The sequence below is a fragment of the Nelumbo nucifera genome, chromosome 1, assembly GCF_055504915.1.
Source record: "Nelumbo nucifera cultivar China Antique chromosome 1, China Antique-T2T, whole genome shotgun sequence".
NCBI lineage: Eukaryota > Viridiplantae > Streptophyta > Magnoliopsida > Proteales > Nelumbonaceae > Nelumbo > Nelumbo nucifera.
The window spans coordinates 41,330,132-41,356,480 of NC_142649.1; the positions used below are offsets into that span (position 1 = coordinate 41,330,132).

The 26,349-nt window shown below is 39.4% G+C and overlaps 1 protein-coding gene across 1 annotated transcript in view; it reads left to right on the top strand.

The window, feature by feature from the left end:
* Positions 1–26,349, top strand: part of SRD2 (snRNA activating complex family protein) — an 81,725-nt gene that overhangs the window by 20,463 nt on the left and 34,913 nt on the right. The window contains exons 6-8 of the mRNA XM_010246520.3: positions 11,670–11,880; positions 18,949–19,037; positions 19,138–19,237. Coding sequence (XP_010244822.1) covers positions 11,670–11,880; positions 18,949–19,037; positions 19,138–19,237 — 400 coding nt within the window. The remainder of the gene's footprint in view (positions 1–11,669; positions 11,881–18,948; positions 19,038–19,137; positions 19,238–26,349) is intronic.

Sequence of the window (26,349 nt, forward strand, 5' to 3'; positions counted from 1 at the left end):
ACTGCCCATTGCATTTCCAAGTTCCTTTCCTATAATTGTCTCTCAGAATCCTACAGATCCTACTTGGCATCTATTTCTGCTATTCCTATACCCAGAAAAGTGCAAGAAGCTCTTTTGATACCTGAATGGAAGGAAGCAATGCAAGTAGAAATGGATGCTCTTGTTAAGAACAACACATGGGAACTAGTTAACCAGCCTAAAGGGAAGAAACCTGTTGGATGCAAATGGGTGTTTACTATGAAATATAATGCTGATGGTATTATAGAGAGGTATAAGGCCAGATTGGTTGCAAAGGGATTCACACAAACTTATGGCATGGACTATACAGAAACCTTTGCACCTGTTGCAAAAATGAACACTATCAGAGTTCTTCTATCCATTGCTGCAAATTTCTCATGGCCACTATTTTAGTTGGATGTTATGAATGCCTTCCTCAATGGAGACTTGCAAGAGGAAGTAAACATGGAGTTACCCCCTGGATTTTATAGTACAGAAGCAGGAAAGAAAGTTTGCCTTTTGAAGAAGGCCTTGTCTAGGCTGAAACAATCCCCGGGAGCTTGGTTTAATAGGTTTAGACTGGCATTGGACAAATTCGGCTACATACAGGCTCAGTCAGATCACACTCTCTTCTTTAAGAAGACAGGTCATTCCCTGACTCTACTTGCAGTCTATGTAGATGACATTGTGATAACAGGAAATGACACTAGTGAAATTGAAACCCTTAAACAACACCTTCACAAGTAATTTGAAGTGAAAGACCTAGGAAAGTTACACTATTTCCTAGGAATTGAGGTAGCTTGATCTAAGCATGGCATTTTCATCTCCCAAAGGAGGCATGTTCTGGACTTATTGGAAGAAACTGGCAAGTTAGGAGTGAAACCTGCTGATACTCTCATTGAGCCTAACCATAAGATAAGTGCAGAAAGTGGAGAACTCCTTGAGGACAGGGCTATGCACCAAAGGCTGGTTGAGAAACTTCTTTATCTCTATCTAACCCGACCAGGTATTTCTTATGCCGTTAGTGTTGTTAGTTTGTCAGTCAATACATGCATTCTCCTAGGACCACCCACCTCCTTGCAGTAGAAAGGATTCTTGCCTACTTAAAGAGATGTCCAGGGAGAGGTATACTCTTCAAGAATAATGGTCATATGAAAATAGAAGTGTATACAGATGCGGATTGGGCTGGATGTGTTGATGGTAGGAGGTCCACCTTTGGATATTGTGCATTTGTGGGGGGAAATCTTGTTTCCTGGAGAAGCAAGAAACAAAATGTTGTTGCTCGCTCCAGTGCAGAAGCAGAATGCAGATCCATGGCCAATGGTGTTGCAGAAGTGTTTTGGTTGAGATCCTTGCTTAATGAGTTGGAGGTTGGTTATGAGAAGCCTCTGATGTTGTATTTTGATAATCAAGCTGCAAATAATATTGCCCACAACCCAATACAGCATGAAAGGACTAAGCATATCGAGGTTGACAGACATTTTATCCGAGAGCGTGTCACATCTCAGGAAGTATACCTTCCTTACATTGCCTTAGACATGCAGTTAGTTGATCTCTTCACCAAAGCAACCACAAAAATCAAGTTGGAGACAAATCTACACAAGTTGGGCATGACAAATATCTATTCCCAACTTGAGGGGGAGTGAAGAAATAGTTGGTTAGCCACGAGTGTGGGGTTCCATGCCCACACTCATGCTCTAGTGTGTGTGGTTCCATACCCACACCTAGTTGTTTCTAATTTCTTTTATTGTTTCTAATTTCTTTTAAGTTGGGCCGGCTGGCCTTATTGTTTTTAATTTTTGTTTTAGTAGGACTAAGACTTTATGTTTATTTCCTATTCTTGTAAGGAACCTAAAGCTATAAATAAATAAGTGTATGGGGTGGCAAATTATCTTTCACCGAACCCCTTCTTTCTTCTCCTCCTCTCTTCACTCTTCACTCTTCTTCTTCTCTCTCTCTCTCCTTCTCTTCGAACCTGTATTACTTCTCTGATCACATAGTAACAGTTCTACTTCTTACAAGTGGTGGAGCCACGTCATCTAAAGCTTTGGGACCACTCAACTTAAAGTCTAGAGTGAGGTGGTTCGAACCGGTTTGAGTTCAAGGGTCAGGACCGGTTGTTGGTCCTGGTTGGGTTAGTAAAAGCAGGTTAGGTGATTATTTTAATAATCACATAACTTGAGTGGAAAGGCCTTTAAACACCTCGACAGGAGATGATTTGCCTCATCTATCACCACCCTCCTCCATCTAGGCACCTGCACGAAGTTCGCATCTTGTCCAAGTGGAGTTTTAGATGAAGCTGAAGCTCGCAATGCTGATTTGGTTAAGGGAAGAAAGAAAAACTAGAGAAGGATGGATAGAGCTTAGAAGAGAAATGTCTTATGCCTTCACAAATCAAAGTTCAAAAGAAGTGGAACATTGATTGAACTCTATAGTTTCAGTTCGTTTTTGGGGTGATGCTATTCTTACGACAGTTTTTTTTTTATTAATCCGGTGCCTTCTCATGTTCTTGGATATAACACTTCATTCAACCTTATTTTTCCTGAGGGGGAGATGTTCCATATTCATCTAAGGGCTTTTGGATGTTTATACTTTGTCCATGTTCTTGGTCCTCACCACTTAAAACTGGACCCTAAGGCGAAGAAGTTTGTTTTTCTTGGGTGTGTAGGAAATTAGAAGGAGTATTTTTGTTATGATCCAGTCTCTAGGAGTTGGTATGTTACCACGAATGCCACTTTTTTTGAGTCCACACCTTTTTTCTCGGGGAGTTCTTCTCAGGGGGAGTGTTTTGGGGAAGGAAGTGACTAATCTATAGCACTTCCTGTTCCAGCTCCTTTGTCCACTCCAGTGTCTGACCCACCTACTCCACCCACTTTTCCACCTCCATTGCGTTCTGCCTCTCAGTGTTTTGCACGACAACGCCTACGACAACACAAGGAGGTTGATTCCACAATAGACGAACCCACGTCACTCCCTATCGGCTCATCGGAGATTCCATATTCTACTGACATAGACCCAGGTATGCCTCTTGTTTCCTCTGATAGTTTAGTTCCTATTGATACTACTACCCCTGCTCCTAACACCATCACAAATGATCGAGATCTCCGTATTGCATTTCGAAAAGGGAAGAGGAAGTATACTGCTCATTGCATCTCACACTATCTTTCCTACAATGGATTATCTCCTTCCTACTAGGCCTTCCTTTCCTCCCTCAACTTTCTGTCTATACCCATGAATGTTAGTGGGGCTCTCCCCAAACCTAAGTGGGAGACAACTATGTAGGAAGAAATGGAAGCATTGATTAAAAATCAGACATGGGAGATTGTGGATTTACCTGATGGCAAGGAGACTGTTGGATGTAGATGGGTTTATACAGTGAAGTACAAGGCCGATGGAACTATAGAAAGGTACAAGGCGAGGCTGGTTGCAAAATGGTACACTCAGACTTATTGCATAGATTACTTGGAGACTTTTGCACCAGTGGCAAAGATGAGCTCAGTCCGGATTGTTCTATCACTAGCAGCTACATACTCTTGGCCACTCTTCCAACTTGATGTGAAGAATGCTTTTCTTAAAGGGGGACTTGCAAGAGGAGGTGTACATGGATATTCCAGTTGGTTTTTACAATGATGTCAATAAAGAAAAAGGTATGTAGATTGAAGAAGTCTCTATATGGTTTGAAGCAATCGCCCAAAGCTTGGTTTGACAGGTTTAGAAGTGCATTGGCTGTATTTGGCTATACTCAAACTCAATCTAATCATACTCTTTTTGTGAAAACGAGGGGGTCACTGGTGTCAGTTTTGATAGTGTATGTGGATGACATTGTAGTCACAAGAAATGATTTGAGTGAGATTGATACCTTGAAGAAGAACCTGCATAAAGAGTTTGAGATTAAGGATCTTGGGGAGCTAAAGTCCTTTTTGGGCATTGAGGTGGCAAGGTCCAAGCATGGGATTTTCATCTCACAGAGGAAGTATGTTTTGGATTTACTACAGGATACAGGAAAGCTTGGGGCAAGGGTAGCTAATACACCAATTGATTAGAACCTTAGGATAAATGCTTTAGAAGGTGAGCTAGTGAATGATGTTGGAAGGTATCAGAGATTAGTGGGCCGATTGCTATACTTGTGTATGACACAACTAGACATCTCTTATGCAGTGAATGTGGTGAGTCAATACATGCATGCCCCACAAGTTCATCATTGGGAGGCCATTGACAAGATACTTTCCTATTTGAAGGGACACTTTGGTAGAGGCATACACAAATGCTGATTGGATAGGGTGCTTAGATGACAAGAGATCTACATCAGGAGTTTGCACTCTTGTTGGAGGTAATCTAGTTTCATGGAAGAGTAAGAAACAAACAGTTGTGGCAAGGTCAAGTGCAGAAGCTGAATATAGAGCCATGGCACTTGGTGTTACAGAGCTCCTCGGGGTCTGTTCCTTGTTAAGGGAGATTGGAGTTGAGGCCGAAGAACCTTGGATGCTATATTGTGACAATCAAGCAGCGATTAATATTGCCCACAACCTGGTTCAACATGATAGGATAAAGAATACAGAAGTGGATAGACACTTTTATAGTGGAAAGCGTGACATCCGAAGAAATGTGCTTACTATATGTTACATCTGACTTGCAGTTTGCTGATGTTCTTACAAAAGGTGTTGCAAGAAACAAGCTGGAGCATGATTTACGTAAGTTGGGAGTGTGTGACTTCTATTCCCAACTTGAGGGGGAGTGTTCTGTTTTGGGTTGATATCACTTGTTTTTATTTACATAGCACACAGTTAGGGAGGTATTGGGCCCAAGGCCCATTAATTTATGTTTAAGTTAAGAGTGTTTATTTAGATTTTACAAGTAGCCGATTTATTAAGGGCATACTTGTCTTTGTATCCAGTTTTTATTTGTGAGTTAAGCTAATGAAAGGGTCGGGCAGACCTAATTTCGGCTTCTCCCATTCTCTTCAATTTTTCTCCTCTTTTCTTCTCTGTAATTCTGATGTATTTTGGTCTTTTGCTTATTTAAGCAAGTGGTTGTGTGAGATTAGAGAGAGAGAGAGAGAGAGAGAGAATTGTATCTCTTGTTCTCATAGTGGATATGTTTCCTCTCCTCTTGTTGATGTAGGCTACCATGCCGAACCACGTTAAACGTTGGTGTTTCCTCTCCTCTTGTATTAAAGTTATTTTATGTTGTTTAATATAAGACAAAAAACATGCCCAAAAATAAGAGTATGTGTGACCTGTCAACAGATATCTACACTTCTGTAAAGAGACTGGGCCGAATGGGTTCTAGTATCTCCTCTTGTAATATCTTTTCTTTTCTTGTTGGCTAATGGGCCTCTCTTAATGGGCCTGTTATTTCTTTTTGTTTAATCTCTTTATGTTACTGCCTAGCTGGCTGCCCACTTAAGGGCATACTTGTCATTACTCCAACATTAATTCTTAATAAAAAAAGGATTAGAGGAGAAAGAGAAGATAATTCGAATCTTCTTCTTCTTCCTTCTCTTTTCTCCATCTTCTTCTCTTGTGCTGCTGCTCTAACTTCTCTTCTTCCTTTTTTTTCTTCTAATCTTCAAATTTACACCTAATATTTGATGACTGATTTACATCTTGGTATCAGAGCAGGTCTATTTCTTCCTCTTTTCTTCTTCCTCTTTTCCCATACACCCTTAGATTAAGAGAGTGTATGGAGAGATAGATTCTCTATAGTTCAGAGGATCTCTGGCCTAGTTGGTAGAGGGTTTGGAGAGTTTAAATCTGGCTGGATATTGCCAAGAAGCGGTGCTGTTCTGTTGCTTCCCAAAACCCTAGCCGATTAGAGATTTTCGAAGGTACAGGTAAAGGTGAAGCTTTGGGTGTGACGCTTTGTGCTTGGGAGGTGTCTTGTGACTCCTAAAGGAGGGCGGTTCAGGATTGGAAGAGATTGGGAAGTTCTGGTAGGAGCGGCTACATCTTTTTTCTTCCTCCCCAACAACTGGACGGAGTAAAACCCTAGTTTTCAAGCATCTGGGTTCTGGTTTGACTTCAAGTAAGTTTATATAGACAAAATTTCTGGTTCTTTGATTTTCGTTTGATTGATGGAGCCAAACGGAAGTGAGTTCAAGCAAGTGCCGGTTTCCGGCCTTGGCTCGGTAGATTCCGTTTTGACTGGTGTGACCACAATCAAGCTAGATGGGACAAATTATCTTGCTTGGGCATAGTCTATAAGAATTTATGTCTGTAGTAGAGGAAAACTCGGGTATCTCACAGGTAGTAAAGTGAAACCCGAAGAGACAAACCCTGAATTTGAGAAATGGATGCAAGAGAACTATATTGTCATAGGATGGTTGGTCAATTCTATGTAACCTCATATAAGTCAGCATTATCTCTGGATGTCTTCGGCTAAGGAGATATGGGACAGTGTTACTGAGACCTATTCACAGAAGTTGAATGTAGCCAGAGTCTATAAGTTGAAAAGTGATGTGAAGAACCTAAGACAGGGGGAGAAGAGTGTAGCAATCTACTACTCTATACTAAAATCCCTATGGCAAGAAATTGATGTTATGGAGACAGTTGTATGGGAGAGTAAGAATGATGCTGAAATGTATAGGAAGTTGGTGGAGAGAAATAGGGTGCTTGAATTTCTCACTGGACTCAACCCTGAGTTTGACATCATTAGGCAAAATATCCTGGCCAGAGATGAGGTTACTCTTTCCTAGGCATATGCTATGATAAGCAGTGAGGAGAGTAGGCGGCAGGTTCAGTTGTAGGGTCCACCTATAGAACACTATGAACGTGCTGGAATAAAGCCAAAGGGTCCTACTGAGAAAAAGGCGCAGATATGTGAATATTGCAAGAAACCGAGGCATACAAAGGACACTTGCTGGAAGCTTCATCCTGAGCTTCTTCATGATAGGTTTAAGAATAACAACAACTCTAATAAGGGTAGTCAGGTAGGAAAGCCTAAGACAACTAATGTTGCTACAGTACCTGAAGGAGGAAATAAGGAGAGTGAAGAAAAATCAACCATTGAGCAGTTGGGAGCAATGAAGGCGGATTTTGAAAAGTATGGGAGGCTACTAAATCACTTGGAAGCTACTGTTTCTTCATCTCACTCTTCCAACAACAACACATCATCTTCATCTGCATTTGCTCACTCAGGTATTCGTGCTTCTGCAAATCATGCTTCAGTTTCAGGTAATCATAAAATCCCTTGGATTATTGATTCCGGTGCATCAGACTATATGACCAGCCTGTCTAATCTCTTCTGCTCATACCACCTTCTCTCTGGCAAAGAGAAAATATCCCTTGCTGATGGATCTCTTGCTCCCATCTCTGGTAAAGGAGATATAAAGACCTCTGACACCCTTTATTTATCCTCTGTCCTTCATGTCCCTAAACTTAACACAAACCTTTTATCTGTTAGCAGGTTAACTAAATCCATGAATAGCATAACCTTTTTTCCCACTCATTGTGTTTTTCAGGACCTGCAATCTCAGAGGATGATTGGGAGTGGCCATGAGGCGAACGGAATATACTTGCTGGACACACCGGATCGAGCTTTGGGACCACCTCATGGATTTTCCTTAGAGTCAGTTTTGTCAGAGTTTGTTAACAAAGTCTTGTTATGTCACTTTCGGTTTAGTCATTTGTCATTTTCTGCTTTGAGTCATTTGTTTCCAGATATGTTTAAGGGAGTGTCTTTATCGAGTCTTCATTGTGAGTCGTGTGAACTGGCAAAGCATTGTAGACATTCTTATTCAGTAAGCAATAAAAGATCCCTTTCTCCTTTTCATATTGTTCACTCTGATGTGTGGGGACCATATCATTTGCCAACTATGGGGGGTTACAGGTACTTTATCCTTTTTATTGATGACTACTCTCGTTACACTTGGATTTATCTCATGAAAGCTAGGGATGAAGTACCAGCTATTGTGCAAAAATTTTATGAACTCATCCTCATCCAGTTTAACACTCGTATCAAAATATTCCGTTCTGATAATGCTAAGGAGTATTTTGAGAGAACTCTCTCCGCCTATCTTGAAACTTTTGGGGTTATTCATCAAAGTTCTTGTTCCTACACTCCACAACAAAACGGGGTGGCGGAAAGGAAGAACAGACATGTGTTGAAGTTGCTAGATCCCTCTTGTTTGCATCCCATGTTCCTATAAAATTTTGGGGAGATGCTGTTCTTACTGCTACTTTTTTGATCAACCGTATGCCCTCCCAGGTCCTTAACTTCAAAACCCCCTTTAGCCTTCTCTTCCCGGATGAGGATATTTTTTCTCTTCCTCTCCGTGTTTTTGGGTGCACTTGCTATGTGCATATTCACAGTCATCAAAGGCACAAGTTTGAACCTAAGGCTCGTAAATGTGCTTTTCTGGGATATGCTTCCACACAGAAGGGATATTGCTGTTTTGATCCAGTTAGTGGCACCCGCTTTGTATCTCGGGATGTCACCTTTGTTGAGTTGACTCCTTTCTTTAGCATTTCTCCTGAGGGGGAGAAATCTGAAGAGCCCTTTGCTATGTCTCCAACTGTTCCTCTTCCCATTCCTCTTGAGTCCTGTCATGAGGTGTCTACTTCTCCCACTGGACCTACCTCTGATATTCCTATTCCTCCTCCTCCTCCACCTCATTCTCCTATAATTCCTCCTCCTCCTGTTCTCCAAAGGTGGTACCAAAGGCAGAGATTCAGACATGGGCAGGTTGTTTCCACTCCTACAGAAGAGCCTCTTGCTCCTCCCATCATTACTGAGGTAACAGGTCAGCCTTCTTCTGACCCATCTACAGCTTTCCCAGACCTTGATCTTCCTATTGCTCTCCGCAAGGGCAAGTGGAAGTGTACAACCCATTGTATCTCCAAACAACTGTCTTACAACCTTCTCTCTCCTTCCTACTACTCTTTTCTTGCTTCTGTTTCTTCCCATGTGATACCTAGGTTCGTAAGATGATCCCAGTCAGGGTTTTGTTATCTCTAGCCGCTACTTTTGACTGGCCCTTACACCAATTTGATGTTAAAAATGCCTTCTTGAATGGAGACCTACATGAAGAGGTCTATATGTCTTTGCCTCCAGGGGTGTATGGGAAGGAAATGCAAGGCAATGTGTGTAAACTGCAGAAATCTATTTATGGTCTCAAACAGTCTCCTCGGGCTTGGTTTGAGAGGTTTAGGCTGCTCTTGTCTCCTTTGGCTACACACAAACTCAATCTGATCATACTCTGTTCTTGAAGAGAAATGGCTCTTTGGTGACTTTCTTGATAGTTTATGTTGATGATATTGTGGTCACGGGTAATGACACTCAAGAGGTCAGTAAACTAAAAAGATTTTTCAACTCTGAATTTGAGATCAAGGATTTGGGAGATCTTCAGTATTTTTTGGGTATTGAAGTTGCTAGATCTAAGGATGGTATCTTCATTTCTCAACATAAATATGTCCTTGACCTCCTTGCTGAGACTGGTAAACTTGGAGCTAAACCAATCTCCACTTCTATTGATCCTAATCATAAGCTTTCTGCTACAGATGGTGAGCTTTTATCTGATAGGGGGGTGTTTCAGAGACTGCTTGGGAAGTTGTTATATCTTTGCATGACTCGGCCATATATTTCCTATGCAATAAGTGTTATTAGTCAATTTATGCATTCTCCCAGAGATACTCATTTAGCTACTACAGAAAGGGTTCTGTGTTACTTGAAAGGTACTCCAGGGAAAGGTATTCTATTTGCCAAACATGGACACATGAAGCTGGAAGCTTTCACTGATGCTGATTGGGCAGGATGTATTGATGATAGGAGATCCACCTCAGGTTATTGTGCTCTGGTCGCTGGGAACATTGGGTCATGGAGGAGTAAGAAACAGTTTGTAGTTGCTAGATCTTCAGCTAAAGCAGAATACAGGGCAATGGCACATGGTGTGTCAGAATTACTGTGGCTACGATCCCTTTTAGAAGAATTGGGGGTTGACTACGAGAAGCCAATGATGCTCTACTGTGACAACCAAGCAGCTATCAACATTGCACATAATCCTGTTCAATATGACAGAACTAAGCACATTGAGGTTGATAGACATTTTATAAGGGAAAGAGTTTCCTCAGGAGAAGTTTGTTTGTCATTCATCACATCAGACGAACAATTGGTTGATATCTTGACCAAGGCAGTTCAAGAGGGAAAATGACACTATATAAGCAAGCTGGGCATGATTGACATCTATGTTACTGCCTAGCTGGCTAATGGGCCTGCTATTTCTTTTCTTGTTGGCTAATGGGCCTGCTATTTCTTTTTGTTTAATCTCTTTATGTTACTGCCTAGCTGGCCGCCCACTTAAGGGCATACTTGTCATTACTCCAACATTAATGCTTAATAAAAAAAGGATTAGAGGAGAAAGGGAAGATAATTCGAATCTTCTTCTTCTTCCTTCTCTTTTCGCCATCTTCTCTTGTGCTGCTGCTCTAACTTCTCTTCTTCATTTTTTTTCTTCTAATCTTCAAATTTACACCTAATATTTGAGGACTGATTTACATCTACTTCAAAGGTTCTAATCTCTTTTTGACTTTATCCAGCACCACTGCCATGTAGACATAACTGATGCCTTTGCTCCAATTGCAATACCCAAATAGGTCAAAGGGAAGTTGTCCACTTGACAACCTAATGTCCTGCACATATTTCTAGAAAACCATCATTGACATCACTAGCTCCAATATAACACTCTATTAAAACTAAACTTTTAGACCTGACTGACATGCCTTTGAAAATTTTAAGAATTGGTCTGATAATTAAAGTTTTCTTAGATCTTGATGGCTGGTTTCAATCGAATGCCAACTGATGTTTTTAGTTGGTGTTTTCAATTCAACACCAATTGATGCTTTATGTTGGTGTTAATGGTAAGATGTTTTCAATCCTATAGTTGACTTGGCCTTTTTTGACAATCTAGAAGATATTGAGAAAGTTGAGTTGGTTGACATGGAAAGGAGAAAAAAAAAGTATTCTCTTAATACTTGTGATGACTCAATTGGTGGCCCCCAAAAAAGTGATATTTGAGAGATGCAGGTCTGTTATTCTAGATATGTTCATTTGGGGTGAGGATAGAGATGTGAATGCAGGTTATTTTGTCTAGAAGGGTGTATTGTAACTAAAATTAAAAAATATTGTCAAGCTCTGTTGTTTCGTTTACTAGTGTTGCGGCGGGGGGGGGGGGGGGGGGGGGGGGAGATGGATGAATGTGGTTATGGTGATGAAGTCTTTTCTATGACTATGAGATTAAAACTTTTGGTGAGATGTGGACATTTTTTAACCGCGCTTCTGCTGCAAAACCCATATATGTTTTCTATATTTCCCTTGTCTTTTCTTCTTTTACTGAATTTTATTTACTATTAGAAAGGATTTCTTGTAATCTTCCTCACTTGTAATCAAATAACAATATATTTTATTATATGTAGTCAATCCCCAGAGATAAAACTATTTCAACTTCCATATGTCAAAATGCAACCATAGGGCAGGAGATCTGAAGTCCATTCCTTACTCCTGGCCAGAAATATGCACATGCAGCTTCTCTATTGTTTAGTTTCCATATTCAGTATTACAACGTGAATCAAACAAAAATACTTGCTTCATGTTCCTATAAATTAAATATGCTATGAACTTTTGATAAATTAGTTTGGAAATAAATTTGTTTTATAAATCTTCTATCTGATATTTTGCAGGAGGGTGCATGATAATAGAATCTCTAGCAATGAAATTGCTTATTTAGAAAGATCAAGGAATGGAGGGAGGGAAACTTCCGCTTCATGTGAGTCCTTGAATGATTCTCTTGTTGAAACAGGTGACACTGGGAGATTAGGTAAGAGCAATGGAAAAAAGAGGGGAAAAAGGGGGAGGTCCTTTGACAGAAATGCTCATGCTGCGGAGTTGGAAGTATGTATACGCACTTTTCTTTTGCTCATCTTATACCATTTTTCTATGCTGTTAAATTATCTCGATTAGTTGATATTGATACATTTTCATAGCTGCTGATAGTTGCACAGGGGCTAAAAAGAGGAATGAGCTGCAGAGTTGGATATCTAATTATTACATGACATTTTTAGATGACACATTGACGTGTGTTATTTCATATCTGAAGGCTGGACAGCAAGTTTAGGGACTAGGGATTGTTCATGAGGCAAATAATTAGGATTTTCTAATATTAGTGAGAGCTCTAGAATGGTTACATGATCAGGAAATTTTTCCTGTTTAAAATATCTAAATGCATTACTGGTGTTTGATTTGGCATAAGACAAAATTAGTTGGTTTAAGTTGATCTATCCTAACTATTTTCATCAGCTACAAAAAGCCCTAGTTCCTCGTGGTCTATACCCTCTATAAAACCACTTAACAAAAAAATATCCTCTATAGTATCATAACGGCTAAGGTCCTTCTTGCCACTTTGGCCTATCTCCTTTTTGATCATCCCTTTGTTCCTCTACAGTCTTCAGCTTGCACCAAGTCACTCATTGTTTTTGTGTCAATCATTTTTCTTTTACTGCTCAACCCAACTTCAGATAAGGAAGATTTTGATGATGTAGTTAGTAAGGTAGTAAGAAACTGCTTTTAGAATTAGGTGCAATGGTTTCTAGTGGAATTTAAGGGAAAAATGATAATGGATCATAAGCCCTTTGACTTGTCTAGCATAAACATTAGCTTTAAAATAACAAGTAATAGTGGTTGGAAGGATAATGAAATCTATGGTGGCAAGCTTGATTGGTCGTTTTCAATGCAAGTGATGGAGAATTTTGGTTTTGGGGAGATGGAGTAAGTTGTCATTACTTTATTTTGGTGGAGCAGTGGTAGATCATTTTCTTGCAGTTAGAGGGATTATGCAAGCAGACCCCCTTTCTCCATTCCTATTCACTTTATTGCTGAAGTTTTGGGTAGGCAAATAGCTAGGGTGGATTCTAAAAACTTGGTGAGGGGATAGAGGGTTGGTAGAGATAGGGGAAATGGTACTATCCTGTTCTGTGAGGTTGATGATGTTAGGTGGGTCAGGAACTTGAAGTCGGTGGTTCAACTATTTGAGAAAATGTCAAGTCTTAAAATTAACTTTGATAAAAGTTGCATTGTGGGGGTTAATATGGATGAGATGGAGGTGGCAGACAGGCTAACACTTTGGGATATGTGGTCTGTAAATGGCCTTTGAATTATTTGGGACTACCTTTAAGGGATAATCTGAGAAATAATGATTTTTGCAACCTAGTGGTTGATAGATTCGCCAAGATCATGGAAGAAAAATTACTTGTTGTTGGGAAGTAGGATCACGTTGATAAAGTCTACATTGACCAATTTGCTTGTGTAATTCTTATTTGCTTTTAAGACCCTAGAAGGGGTAAGCAGAATTTTGGATAAGTTGATGAGAGATTTCTTATGGGAACCAAGGGAAGAGAAAAGAGATCATAGAGTCAATTGAGAGGTGGTAACTAGAAGCAAGATTGATGGTGGATTAGGCATAAGAAATGTTCAAAAGAGAATTGAGGCATTATTGGGGAAATGGTTATGGAGATTAACAATGGACATGTATATGTTGTGGGCCTAGGTGATTTTAAGTATTCATGGGCAAACGATTGAAGGATGGGATGCGAGAGTCTTGGCTAGGGCTACACAAGCTTCTCCATGGATATCCATTCATGCCATTCTTCCTTCCTTCCTACCTTTTTATCAGGTATGATCCATGTTCTGGAAATCATGTGAAATTTTGTGCACATATTTGGGTTGGGGATGTGTCTCTGAGGGAACAATTTCCTTCTTTGTATTCTCTTTCTTTGTTTAAAAATGAGGCAATGTCTACCTTTTTTGTTTCCTTTCGATGAAAGTCATGGGTATGAGTGGTATATGGGTTTTTTTGGAAGGTCTCTTAGGGACTCTTATGTTAATAATGTCTCAGTTTTAATTTAGATATTGGGAGGGGTGGTATTGGATTCTTTGAGGAGGGATAGCCGGATTTGAAACATGACTTCCTTTGATGTTTTTTCTTGTGCCTCTTTTTTTAAAGCTCTAGTGCAATCCTCTGATAGTATTGGGCAAACCTTTCTACTCATGGAAGTTTGGGGTAAATTGGTACCTCCTAGGATAAGAGCTTTTTGTTGGGAAGCTTTCCTGGAAAAGTGCAACACTTGTGATTTGCTTTAAAGAAAATGACTTAATTGGTGCTTATCCCCTATATGGTGTATCCTTTGTAAGGCTAATGGTGATATTTGTTATCACTTATTAATCTCCTATCCTTTTGTTTCAATTATTTGGGTTTGGCTTCTCTATTTGTTTGGTTGCAGGTAGAATTTTAATTATTGTACCATTTGCCAACACTTCCTTGGGATATACCAGAGATTTACACTTCACATTTTAATGGCGAAATTACACTTCACATAAAGTCATAAACCATTAAAATACATTTTTCTTATGTATATACCTTATTTAAAGTTGTTAGAGTTATAGATTAAATATAATTATATATTTTTTGATAATAAAAGAAAATTTATTAAAAAAGTAAAAGGCATACAAGAGAGAGGTGACAAGCAGTCACCAACAATAAATGAGGTGACCACCCTACACGAAACTCAAAACAGAACAACCTAAAAACGACTTCCCTCAAAACCAAACAACCAAACCCCCTTCAACCCTAACCCCATAGCAAAAGACAAAATAAAAAATGAGAGAAAAGATAAGTGCTAGCCTCCACTAATCCTCCTCCTTGTGCACATCAACCCTTCCATCATCTGCTTCATTCCAAGCCTCTCCTCTTTCCCCCAGGATGACATTCTTCAAACTCTCCTCCCTCTTGAAATCTTGAAAGGCTCTCCTACCAAAAGCCTCACCTCCCAAAAAGAAAAAAACATTTTTTTTTCCAATTCCAACATTCTTTTCACCAACTTTCTCAATATATAAACCACCTTCCTTCTCCAAACCAGCTGTCCTCAAATCAGCTTCTTTCCCTTCCCCAAAATTGTTGATTTCATGTTGAGTGTTAACTAGCTGTGATTCTGAATTCAAAAAGCAAATTTGTTCTCCCCCACCAGGATCAGTGAACTCTAACAACTTCATCTTCTCACCCTTTCTCTTCAAGACCTTGAAATTTTTTGTGGGACCACTCCAACCAATCTGAGCTTCAGCCTAGATAATACTTTAGTTACATGGACAATATGCATCTTGCTAGAAGCCTGAGACTTATTAGGAACTATTCCAACCTCATTAGCTTCACATCTTTCTTCATTCTTCCTCCTTTGACCTAGATTGACGCCCAACTTACCATACAGCCTCCCCAAAATAAGTTGGAATGTTAGCTGAAAACTCGTCTTCATAGGTAGACCTGTTAGGTGCATCTCCAATGGGGCCACCTCCTTCAACAGCAACAAAAACCTTTTTCTCCATAAAATCGTTTAGATGTTTCTCACTATCCCCTAGTCTTCCCCCCACCTGCAACTCCACCCCTTTTGCATTTTTTTTGAAACTATTGTACACGATTCCACTAAGTAAAGCCTAGAATCTTGAGATGGCCAAGTAGCATCATCCTGATCACGTGTCCCTGAAGAGAAACCAGCCTTAGCATTAAGACAATAATTGCTGGAACTGACGAGCTTCTCCCCATTGTCTTCGATATGGTGTATCCATGCATATCATATTTTTTCCATTGTATCCATGTGTTAGACAATGTGTGCCCTTAGCTCCAATCAGATTGATGTACATATACATTTATTTTAAATGAATAAAGTACATAATTGATTTATGTTATATTTGGTATATTTCTATCTAATTACCCTTAAACTGGACACTTATGAGACTCGTGTTAGTTTAGAATGTTCTCAGCTGTTGGATAGACTTGGGGAAGTTTATCCTACCAAGGCTGACACTAATGTGTTGCCAAGTATGTTGGGGTAGTTTGTCTTAGCTGCTAGGGTCAGGCCCGAAATACATGTAGTGTGTGTTTGTTTGAAACACTGAACCCGGACCATTTTTCAATTATGCCCTGGACCTTGGAGACTGGTGGGCAAAACTGTAAAGTTACACCTAACCCCTAGACTCGATTATGGTACTGCACTAGGTGTCGGATTGGGCTGTCTTTGATATGCCAATCAGTGAGATCCTTTGGGGGTCAAAACCTGGGTATGCTGGGGCAGTCTTTGAATTCACTTGAGTGGGTGATCATAGTGACAGGATCAACACCTTTGTCGGACAAAGTGAATGATCGGGACTGCACTCTCTGATGGAAACCAAAACTGCTAGCAATCGATTTCAAACTTGTTTGAGATTTGTTTTTATAAAATATATTTATATTATAAAATTATATATATATATATATATATATATATATTATGTTTTACAAAAAAGTTTCACATAATGTTTTAATTCATGGGATCCATCCGAACAAAGAGTGCAACACTGTACCTTGTAGCCAAGGGAGAGGTCCTTCCCTTTCGGGCAGTGGTTGATCATTAAGGGCTGAGAGGTGAAGTGTAAGAGACCATTTAAGGCTGTTTTACCTGATGGGTTATATCTCACTTAAGTCCATTGTCCTTGGGCCTTCATAGGATGACTGGACTCAAGGACCATTTAATGTAAATGTTGGGCCCATTAAGAGCCCATACTGATGGACTCAGGGGTTCACTGTGCTTATCAGTGAATTCGGCCAAGCTCTTTCAAAGAAGTTGGGCCGAACCCATATGGGCTTATGTGAGGTCATTGTTGGGGTCCCACACCATACAAAGAGAGCCAAATTGGCCAGCAACTAATTGGGGACGTGAGCCACTTGCTTAATGGGCCTAAAGCCCATGATTAATTGGATTAATCAGGATGTCAAATGACAGGTTAAGCAATCATGTGACTTGGGTGAATATGGGTATGGATTTGGGTTTGGATCAACAATTAAGATGAGAGGATAACTCTTATCCACTTAAAGAGTCCAGATCCAAATAAAGATTTGGATTAAAGGCTCCTCCTAATTGGATTAGGAGTGCTGATCTTTAAGGCTTATAAAAGGAGGAGGAGGCGAACTGCTCCAGACACACTTCTGCTCTCAGTTCTCTCCTTCTGCTCTTGCCGCCCAAACCCTAGTTCGACCTCCAGGTCTTGGAATGATAGAGATCAGTTTTGATATCTGATTTTTGCAAGAAAATATCAGATTCAATTCGTGCTCACATCCCTTGCTCGATCCAAACTGTTGGATTGCAGTTCTTGCTGAAGGATTGCCTTGCTAAACCGACTTCAAATCAAGCTGCGCCATCTTCAGTGGAAGCTGGTTTTGGTACCCTCTTTGGGCATGAACTACCAATTTGGGAACTATACGTGTGGATTCCGTATCAGGTATTATTCTCCCTTTCTTTTGGTTTCAAATCTGGTCCGGTTTCGGTGCAAGAACGGTCCTTGAAAAATGCAGTTTTTGTAAAACTGTGAATACGATTCCCGGAAGGGTAAAAGAAATTTTTGAAATTTCTCCCAACCATCTAGCATGGTTCATCCATCCATATGATGGATTTTCCCTTCCTTCACCATGCATATGCAATGTGCATCTAGACATTGTAGTGATAGTGGACCAGAGCTGATATATTTACTTGTGGTCCCATAAGTTCAGTTTTTTGTTGCTTATTTTTGCTTTATGCTTGCTTTCTTGTACTGTTATAAGTAGCAGGGCATTTTTGTCCTTTTACCTAATGCTATGTTAAACACATATAGATAATACTACATAGGGCGGCAGTAATAGAACATTCTACCCCATTCCTCTCCTATTTTTCTTCTATTTTCTTCTCTCTTCTTCTCTCTTCTTCTCTTTCAATTTCTGGGTTATTTTTCAACCTAAAAGTTCTGCTAACAGCAGTAACCTCAAGTTGGTATTAGAGCAGTTTTAGTTCTGCTCGTGAATCTCATGTGAGCTCTTCCCAGCCGGCTACATGAGATTTTAATAGGGCTGGAGATTTAGTTCTCTTCGTGGCCTGATTCTTGGAGATTGGTGGAGTTCGAAGCTTGCCCGAGACACTTTTGTTCTTGGAGATTGCCCAGCAGTCAAGAAGAGTTAGAGAAAACTTAATTTGAGGTGAGATTTAGAGTTTAAATCTCAGATTGAAAGTGTCGCCCAAAAGTTTCTGGGTAGTTTTTTTTTTTCAGCTCTCCTGAAGTTTTGTAATAGGAGGTAGGGCTATTGAAATCTCTGTGAGGTGCAGCTGCTCTTTCTTTCATATTTCTCCAAGATTGTTTCTACGGTTTCCTTTAAAAGCAACTCAGTTTTGGGGGTTATTTTCTATTTGAAAGGCGTTGCAACTCAGTAAGGCGTTGCAACTCAGCATTCTTATTAGCAACCAAGGTGCTCCAATAATGTGCAGGGTTGGCCTTATCTTTCCATCCAAAGTTCAGCTCTCTTCCAGGCACCAAAATGTCCACCTCCAGTTTACATATATCCCCACATGGAACATCATTCCCTTTATGGTTTGTTGTGGTATTTGGAAGGCAAGGAACAAAGATATCTTTGAAAGCAAGCAGCAATCGAATAGAATTATGTCTGGCATTTATCCATCACTTTTGGAATGGTTATTAGTGTAACTGTAGTTTGAAGATATCAATAGAACTTCTGGTTCTGGTTTTTGGTCTGCTTTGTATCATTGCAGATGATGTTAGCTATTGGTCTTGGTTTTTCTTGTTTTTCTTTTTTGATTTTTTTTTTCTGTTTTCTTTTGTAAGGTGAAACCTTTTCATGCTCTAAGAAGTTAATTGTATTGAAAACAAAGAGTTAAAAAAAGGCAAAGTTTAACAATAAGAGTATGCATTACTACCTATCCAAGAAAAAAGAGTAGGTGTTACTTGTGTACTTTATTGTGTTGAAGGAATAGACTTTAGTTGTATGTGCTTATATGATGGTGGTAAGCTCTAGAGTAACCTAAATGTAACCATTCTGCATAGTTTCCATTCAATTTTGTATTTACCCATTCTATGTTCTTTTAACTTCATAATTACCTATATCCCATGGACCAGAATAACTATGTTGCAAAAGTAGAGCAACTTGCAAAAATCAAGCAAAAGCAGGAGGAAGACAAAGCATCAACAAGGCTACATGCATTCAAGTACATATTTGGCTTGAAGTTTGTCTTTGATATGTTGGTGCAAATAACCCAGGACTTACATCCTACTATTGTGGATTTGGTGTTTACAATTTTATTGCAGCGGTAGCTGTAAGAGTTGCAAGAGTGATGAAGGAACAGGTTCATTGTCAGAAAAAGGTGAAAGAATGACATCTTTGAGGTCCATGACTTCTGCATCAAAGGTATTCATTGTTTATACTTGTTTCTCAATAATGCGATTGTTTAAAAAAATTCTTTTATGTATGTGCAAATGTTATTTAAATTTTTAATATTTGTTTCTTATGAGCTTTGAAGCTTATTCTTGCATGTTATATGATAAGCTGTATAGTGTAGGCATATTTTACTCGACTATTTATTCTGTACTTGGTTTACTTGTTTGCAACTGGTTGAATGATAAAAGCAAGAAAACTTAAATATGTTTTGTAACTCTTTTATTTTTATGGACTATTCAACAAATGAGTGGTTCGAATGTTGTTTTTTTTTCCTTGATTAGAAAACAGTAGGGAAAGAAATAGTAATAAAAAAATAGAAGGGAAAGAATTTCTAGAGACAAGACCTAAACTAAAAATGCTATTATTGAAAACATCTGTGAAAGTGGCACATTGGGTGTGTACGAATGTCTTTCTCCCCTTTTATACTGATGATCTTATTATGGGATGGAAGATTGTTGCTTGCTCTACATAAGCTAGGACCATCACATGTTCAATCTGGGCCCCTCCTGTCCTTATCCTGATTAAGTTCTGATGGATGCAGCTTAGGCAACTCAAGAATTTCAGGCTTAGGTAGAGCTTTTCATGAAACTATCTTTACTATTTTTTTCTGGGCCCATGGGCTGAGACCGACTAAACCTCTAAATTACAGAGTGGGGGAAGGGGTTTGGTCAATTCTCAATAGATGATATCTTGAGAGGGTGGTACTCGATGGCTTTTTTTCTCCCCACAGATCTAGACCGCTTTGACATTGGAACCACTTAGTAATCAAGTGAATCGCAACTTTGATGGGTGCAGCCTTGGAAATCCAGGAAGATCGGGCATATGAGTCATTAGAGATTTGCCTGGAATTAATATTGGCAATACACTTGGGTCCTATAGGAGTGGATAATTCTAAAAGGGCTGAGGTGATGGCAGTACTACAAGAACTATGGATTGGGGAGTCTGAACCTCAAAAACAGTTTGGTGGAAGGTATTGTCGCTCAGATTAAGAGAGGTCCTCCCAAGTTTGATTACACAATCTGAAGGGTATTATATTCAAGGTAGAAAAATTATTGATCAAATGCTGATAGCTAATGAATGTGTGGAGAGGAAGAGGAAAAGTTTTGTGTGTAAATTAGACTTGGAGAAGGCCTATGACATGGTGGATTTGATATTTCCATTAGAAGTATTGAAATGTTATGATTTAGGGGAAAGATGGTGTAGATGGATCAAAGGGTTCTTGTAAACCTGTCATTACTCGGTCTTGGTGAATGGTGTGGTAAGGGACCTTTTTCCAGCTACTAGGGGATTAGGACAAGGGGACCTCCTTCTCCCTTCCTTTTTACCCTAATAGCGGATGCGTTTAGAATATTTCTTCTAAGAGCAGATATGATAGATCTCTTTAAAGGCTGGAGAGTAGGTAGGAATATTACAATGGTAATACATTTACAATTTGTAGATGATACAATTTTTTTCTATGAAGGTGGGGATCTAAGGAAGTCAAGGTAGTTGAAGGAGGTGATTAGGTTGTTTGAATATATCTCTAAGTTGAAGATTAATTTTGAGAAGAGTTGTGTGGTGGGAATAAATTTGGAGCAGGAGGAGCTAGATGGAGTAGTGGAGTCTTTAGGTTTCCCTATTGTTTGTTGGGCTTTGAAATGCCTTGGGATGATGCTAGGAGACAAATCGAAAGTAGGTTTTGGAACCCAGTTGTAGAGAGTTGTACTAAGAGATTGGCAACCTAAAAGATATTATATCTCTCTAGGAGGTAGAATTACACTGATAAAATCCACATTAATTCGCCAGCCTATTACCTATAGGTTATTAGGATGACACGAAGGGAAGTTATGAAACTAGAAAAATTGATGAGAGATTTCTTATGGGAGCTGGGGGAAGGTAGGAAGGATCACTTGATCAGTTGGGATTTAGTGTGCAAAAGTAAAGATCAGGGGGGGACTAGGTATAGGAAATTTAAGAAAAAAGAATTTGTCTTTACTAGGTAATTGGCTTTGGAGGTGACCTCTAGAGAGGGGGAGATTGTGACAAGAGGTGATTGGTAACATCCATGGTTTTACAGGCAATGGTTGGGATGTTGGAGTAACTTCGAGGGCTACTTTGGCTTCTCCTTGGAAATCCATGTGGAGTGCTCCCTCAGTTCCTAAGCCAAATCAGGTATGGTGTTTTCTCTGGAGATAAAGTTCTTCGTTGAGAGGACCTTTGGCTTGGTAATTCATCCCTTAAAGATCTTTTCCCCTTGTTCTATTCCCTCTCTTTGTTCAAAAAAGAACCTGTTTCTCATTTTGTTTCCCTCTCCTTGTCAACCGGTTTAAGCTGGAATTTGGGTCTAAGAAGTAACTTAAGGGACCATGAATCTAAAAGGGCAACCTCACTGTTACAAGTTCTTGATTTTGTGTTGGATTATTTTAAGTCTGATGGTTGGATTTGGCTTCCACATCCCAAAGGTCTCCTTTCTTGTGCCTCTTTCCTTTCCTTTTTGTGTTTAGACCCAATCTCTTCTCATTGCCCTGTTAAGGAAATTTGGTCTAAACAAGGTTGGGGCTTTGTGCTGGGAAGTTTTTCATGGAAAAATAAACACATGGATGTCTTTCAAAAAAGAAGACCTTTTCTATGCCTTTCCCCCTAACTGGTGACTAGTGTACCCTGTGTAAAGCAAGTGGAGAAAGCCACTACCATCTCCTGATATCCTGTCCTTTGGTTGTTACTCTTTGGGAAAAGATTTTTGAACATTTTGGTCACAGGTGGAATTTACCTATGCAGATTGGAAGTCTATTTGATTCAACGACCTTCGGTTGGCCAAAGAGAAGAGGTAAAATTTTGTGGAGGTGTGTCATGGCTGTATTGATTTGGATGGTGGGGGAGGAAAGGAATGGTAGAGTGTTCAATGATAAAGAAAGAAGTCAGGAAGCAATGCTGGAATGCATTTTATATAGAGCTATAATGTGGGCCAAGTCCTTAAATATTTTTTCTGACTTCTCTTTTGATGATATGTGGAGAAATTTCGAAGCTGTAGCTAGAAGGTCTACTGTAAGGAACATACCAATTGTGGCTTGGAAACCCCCGGAAGAAGGTTTCATCAAACTGAATTTTGATGGTAGCAGTCTAGGGAACCCAGGCCCAGCTGGTATAGGGGGAGTGTTTAGAATTTCTGAAGGTCATGTTGTTGCTGTATTTTCAGGTCCAGTTGGAGTAGGGGACTCGGTTTTTGCGGAGTTCCAAGCTGTTTTACAAGGAAAACAGATTGCTAGAGAATTGAATTATGAGAGCTGTTAATTGAATGTGGCTAAATTGATAATAGGGTGGCTGAAGGAACCTGAAACTGTAATGAGAAAGGCATTCAGCCAATGGGATGGCTGACTTCTTTGCAAAACTGGGGGTGGGGGGGGGGTGCATAAATCTGAATTATTCTGGGCTCAGTTGTAATTTTGTTTCTGGATGGGGATGCATCTTGCGCCTCTGTTGGGTGTATATTGTAATCAAATGTGACGCTACCTTTCTGTTTTAATAAAGTTTCTATCATTTATCAAAAAAAAAAGGTGACTCAAAATTGGTTAGACAGCAAGTTAGGAATATCAAACTAGAGGAACATCAACAAAGAAATTTATGTACTTGCAAGATATATAGATCCATAGATTAGCAAATGAGCTGGCAGACTCAATGGCCAAATACAGGGTGGATAGACAGAAATTATTTTGGGGAAGTGTATATAAAATGGATATGGATGAGGTGGCTACAGGCCAGCCTCTTTAAGGCTTGCAGACACATATATAGGATTTGCAGTCTGAGGTGTGCCTAGGAATCTGATTTGGAAAGTCAAAAAACTTGTATTTTGCAGGCATCATCATCTTAGCCTTGTCCCAACTATATGGGGTCAGCTGCATGAATCCTGTTTTGCCATTCTGTTCTGTTCAGTGCCATATCCATTGTTCAATTATGAGTGCATTTACAGGCATGTCTACAAATACATATGAAATAGTCTATCTATTTTAATACTAACTTCATAGGGTTTGAAAGCTTCCTGTTACTTAAGTAACACTATATAGGAAGAATAACATACAACATGTATGTTAGCTCTTCACTCATGTGAAATACACAATGAGAAAAATGAAAGTGTTATGTAGAAGTGTCCCTTAAGAATCCATGAAGATGTTGTCCAGCACAGACACTTCAGCCATTTAGGAGAGTCCATGCAACGCTAATCTTGTATAGTTGTGGTTTGGCTTAAAAACAACAATATTGGTTCTTGAAAATGCAGACATGTTATCTGTGAAATAAAACAATTGGCCAAGGAATTTAGGAAAACATTTTTATGGCTTCAGAGATTAGTCAATATTTTAGCTCATTCAATGGCTAGGGGCTGAACAGAAGCCAATTTCTATTGGGAGGTTATCTCCCAGGGATGTTAAATGTAATTGTTGTGAGACCTAGATTGTAGTCCTGTCCTTAGTAGTTGACTACTATCAGCATATTGTTCTTAGTAGTCAACTACTATCAGCATACTGTTCCTAGTGGCCGACTACTTATCAAATAGATTTCTAGTAGTCGATTACTAGGACACTGTTGTAATTTTTTCTTTTGTATTTGATCGCCCTAGTATATAATAGAATGGTTGCCACTGCCCGCATTATGTTTTGCCTCTCTCACATCTTTTCTTCTTCTCTTCTTTCTTCTATTTCTTCTTAGAAAACATGGTATCGGAGCTTTGATACCTTTTCCTCCTGGTTCGAACTTAAAACAACCGTTCTCCTTTTTTTATTCCTCATTTTTTTTTCTTTCTTGGTTGTTTAAAAACCCTAGTACTGGTGGTGGTTTTTTGAGCTCTCTCTGAGTTCATTTTTTTTTACCTTTGGAGAAGACCCAGAACGGGTTTGGATATGCTCTACTAGAGGAAAGACAGCTGGAGTAGTTTGCGGACTACTAGAGTGACCTGTAAAAGACAGGTCAAGCTTTTGGACTGCAAGAAGCAGAACCAAAGTTATAACAGCTGAGTTTTGGAAGGTCAAATGTCATCCTCAAACTCAAGGCGCCTAGGCGAGCCTACACGACCACAGGGCGCTCAGTCGCCTAGGTGATGGAGTTTAAAAGTATAAAATAAATATCCCTACCCTTCTTAAGCTACTTTATTGGTTTTTTATACTAACCAACATACCTGTATGCTAGCTATTAGCAATAAAATCATTCGAATAAAACATAAAATGCTATAGTTAGCATACAGGCCAACAAAAATGGGGGAGTGCAGCTAAGAGGAGAGAAAAATAAGGGGGCGGAGCCCCTGTTTTGTTCCCAAAATAAGTTGTCCAAAAGGACGACTTGGACTGTGTTTAAGGGGGGGTGGAGACCCTATTTCAGGCTAAAAAAATGGAGAATGCAACAAAAAAGGAAAGATTTAGAAAGTTGGGGCACAACCCCTGTTTAAGAAGAAGGGGGCTGAGCTCCTGTTTCGTTCCCAAAAGTGTTTTTTTTTGAAGTACCAAGGTAAAATAAAGGAGTACTAGTGTGATTTTGGGAAGAAGGAGGCGAAGCCCCTATTTCATCCCAAAAGTACCTGGCGGTCTTCGATGACTTGGACTAAGAATAAACATACCTGGTTTCTCTTCTCAGCTCTCGGTTCAAAACTCAAACTCTCAAACCCAAAGAAACTTTCGTAGTTTTAATATAAACTTGAATTATTTTAATAAAAAAATGGTAACATACAACAGGATGTATAATGAAACAAACCAATAAAATGATATAATACATATCCACATTCAAAAAAATAATATAATATATATGGGTGAGCGTCTAATACAAAAAAACCTTGGCATTGGGCGAGGCGACCTCTAATAATCGCCTAGGCGCTTGACAACTATGAGACCAAGTGAGGGTTTTTGAACATGGAAAACCCTAGTTTCCCCAGTCTACAGATTACTAATGTGAAACTGGATGAGTATAACTTTAAAGGGTGGTCTATGTCTATAGAACTTCATATTACAAGTAGAGGTTTGTTGGGATACGTCAATGGAGTGGTCAAGGAGCCAAAGATGGAAAACCCTATCTATGGGAGTTGCACTGAGAAAATGCCCTTGTTATGACATGGCTGCTGTCTTCCATGACTCCAAAGATTTCTAGGACAGTTCAACACTATCCTACAACTCATAAAATTTGGGAGAAGCTTACTAACTTATGGACAATGAAAGAATATTGCAAGAATCTTTAGTCTCAGACAAGATATTGCAGTTTTGAATCAAGAAAACTTGTCATTTGCTACTTATTTTGCTACCCTTGAAGGACTTTGGGAAGAACTTGATCACCATCTCATCCTTGATTTGAAAAATTCTAAAGGTAAGGAAATGCATGAGAAACAAATTGAAGAGATGAGGACGTTTAAATTTCTTGCTGGATTAGACTCTTCATATGATGGCATTCAATCTCAGATTTTGGGGAGAGATGAACTCCCTAGCTTACAACATGCTCTCTACCCAATCAGAAATGAGGAAATTAGAAGGAAAGAGATGAATGTTGAGGCTTCCACACAATAAAGATACATGCTGGATTCTATACCCCCATCTAAAACCAGTAGCTTTAAGGAAGGATAAGAAGTCAAGTAAAGGTCTAGGAGCCCACGGACGTGTAGCAAGCTCAAATATGGTGGATGGAATGCATAAAGCTAGAACTACTAGAGTTTCTTCTAGTACGGGACAGACCACTACTCCTTCAAATAGCTTTCCTGAGTTCACGACTGAAGAGGTAGACATTCTCAATCGGGCTATGGCTCGACTTATACAATCCTTTATTGCTTCCTCTTTTGTGAAGATAGGTATTACTTCTACACTTAGTGCTATACAGTCTTGTTTCCCAAACACTTGGGTTATTTGTTAGAGTTAGATCGAAAAGTTGAGAAAGAGAAAGAGAGAGAGACAACCCAGCCGAATGGTGGGTGTGACAACTTGTGTCAGTTGACACCCTAAAAGAAATATTTATATTAAGTTGTAAAAGGACAGATCTGCCCTTAATATACAGTAGAGAGATAATACAAAGAATTATGTACAGAAAAGAAAAGTAAAAGTACAAAAATAGCCCTATGGCTAGATTTCACTGTCTCTACA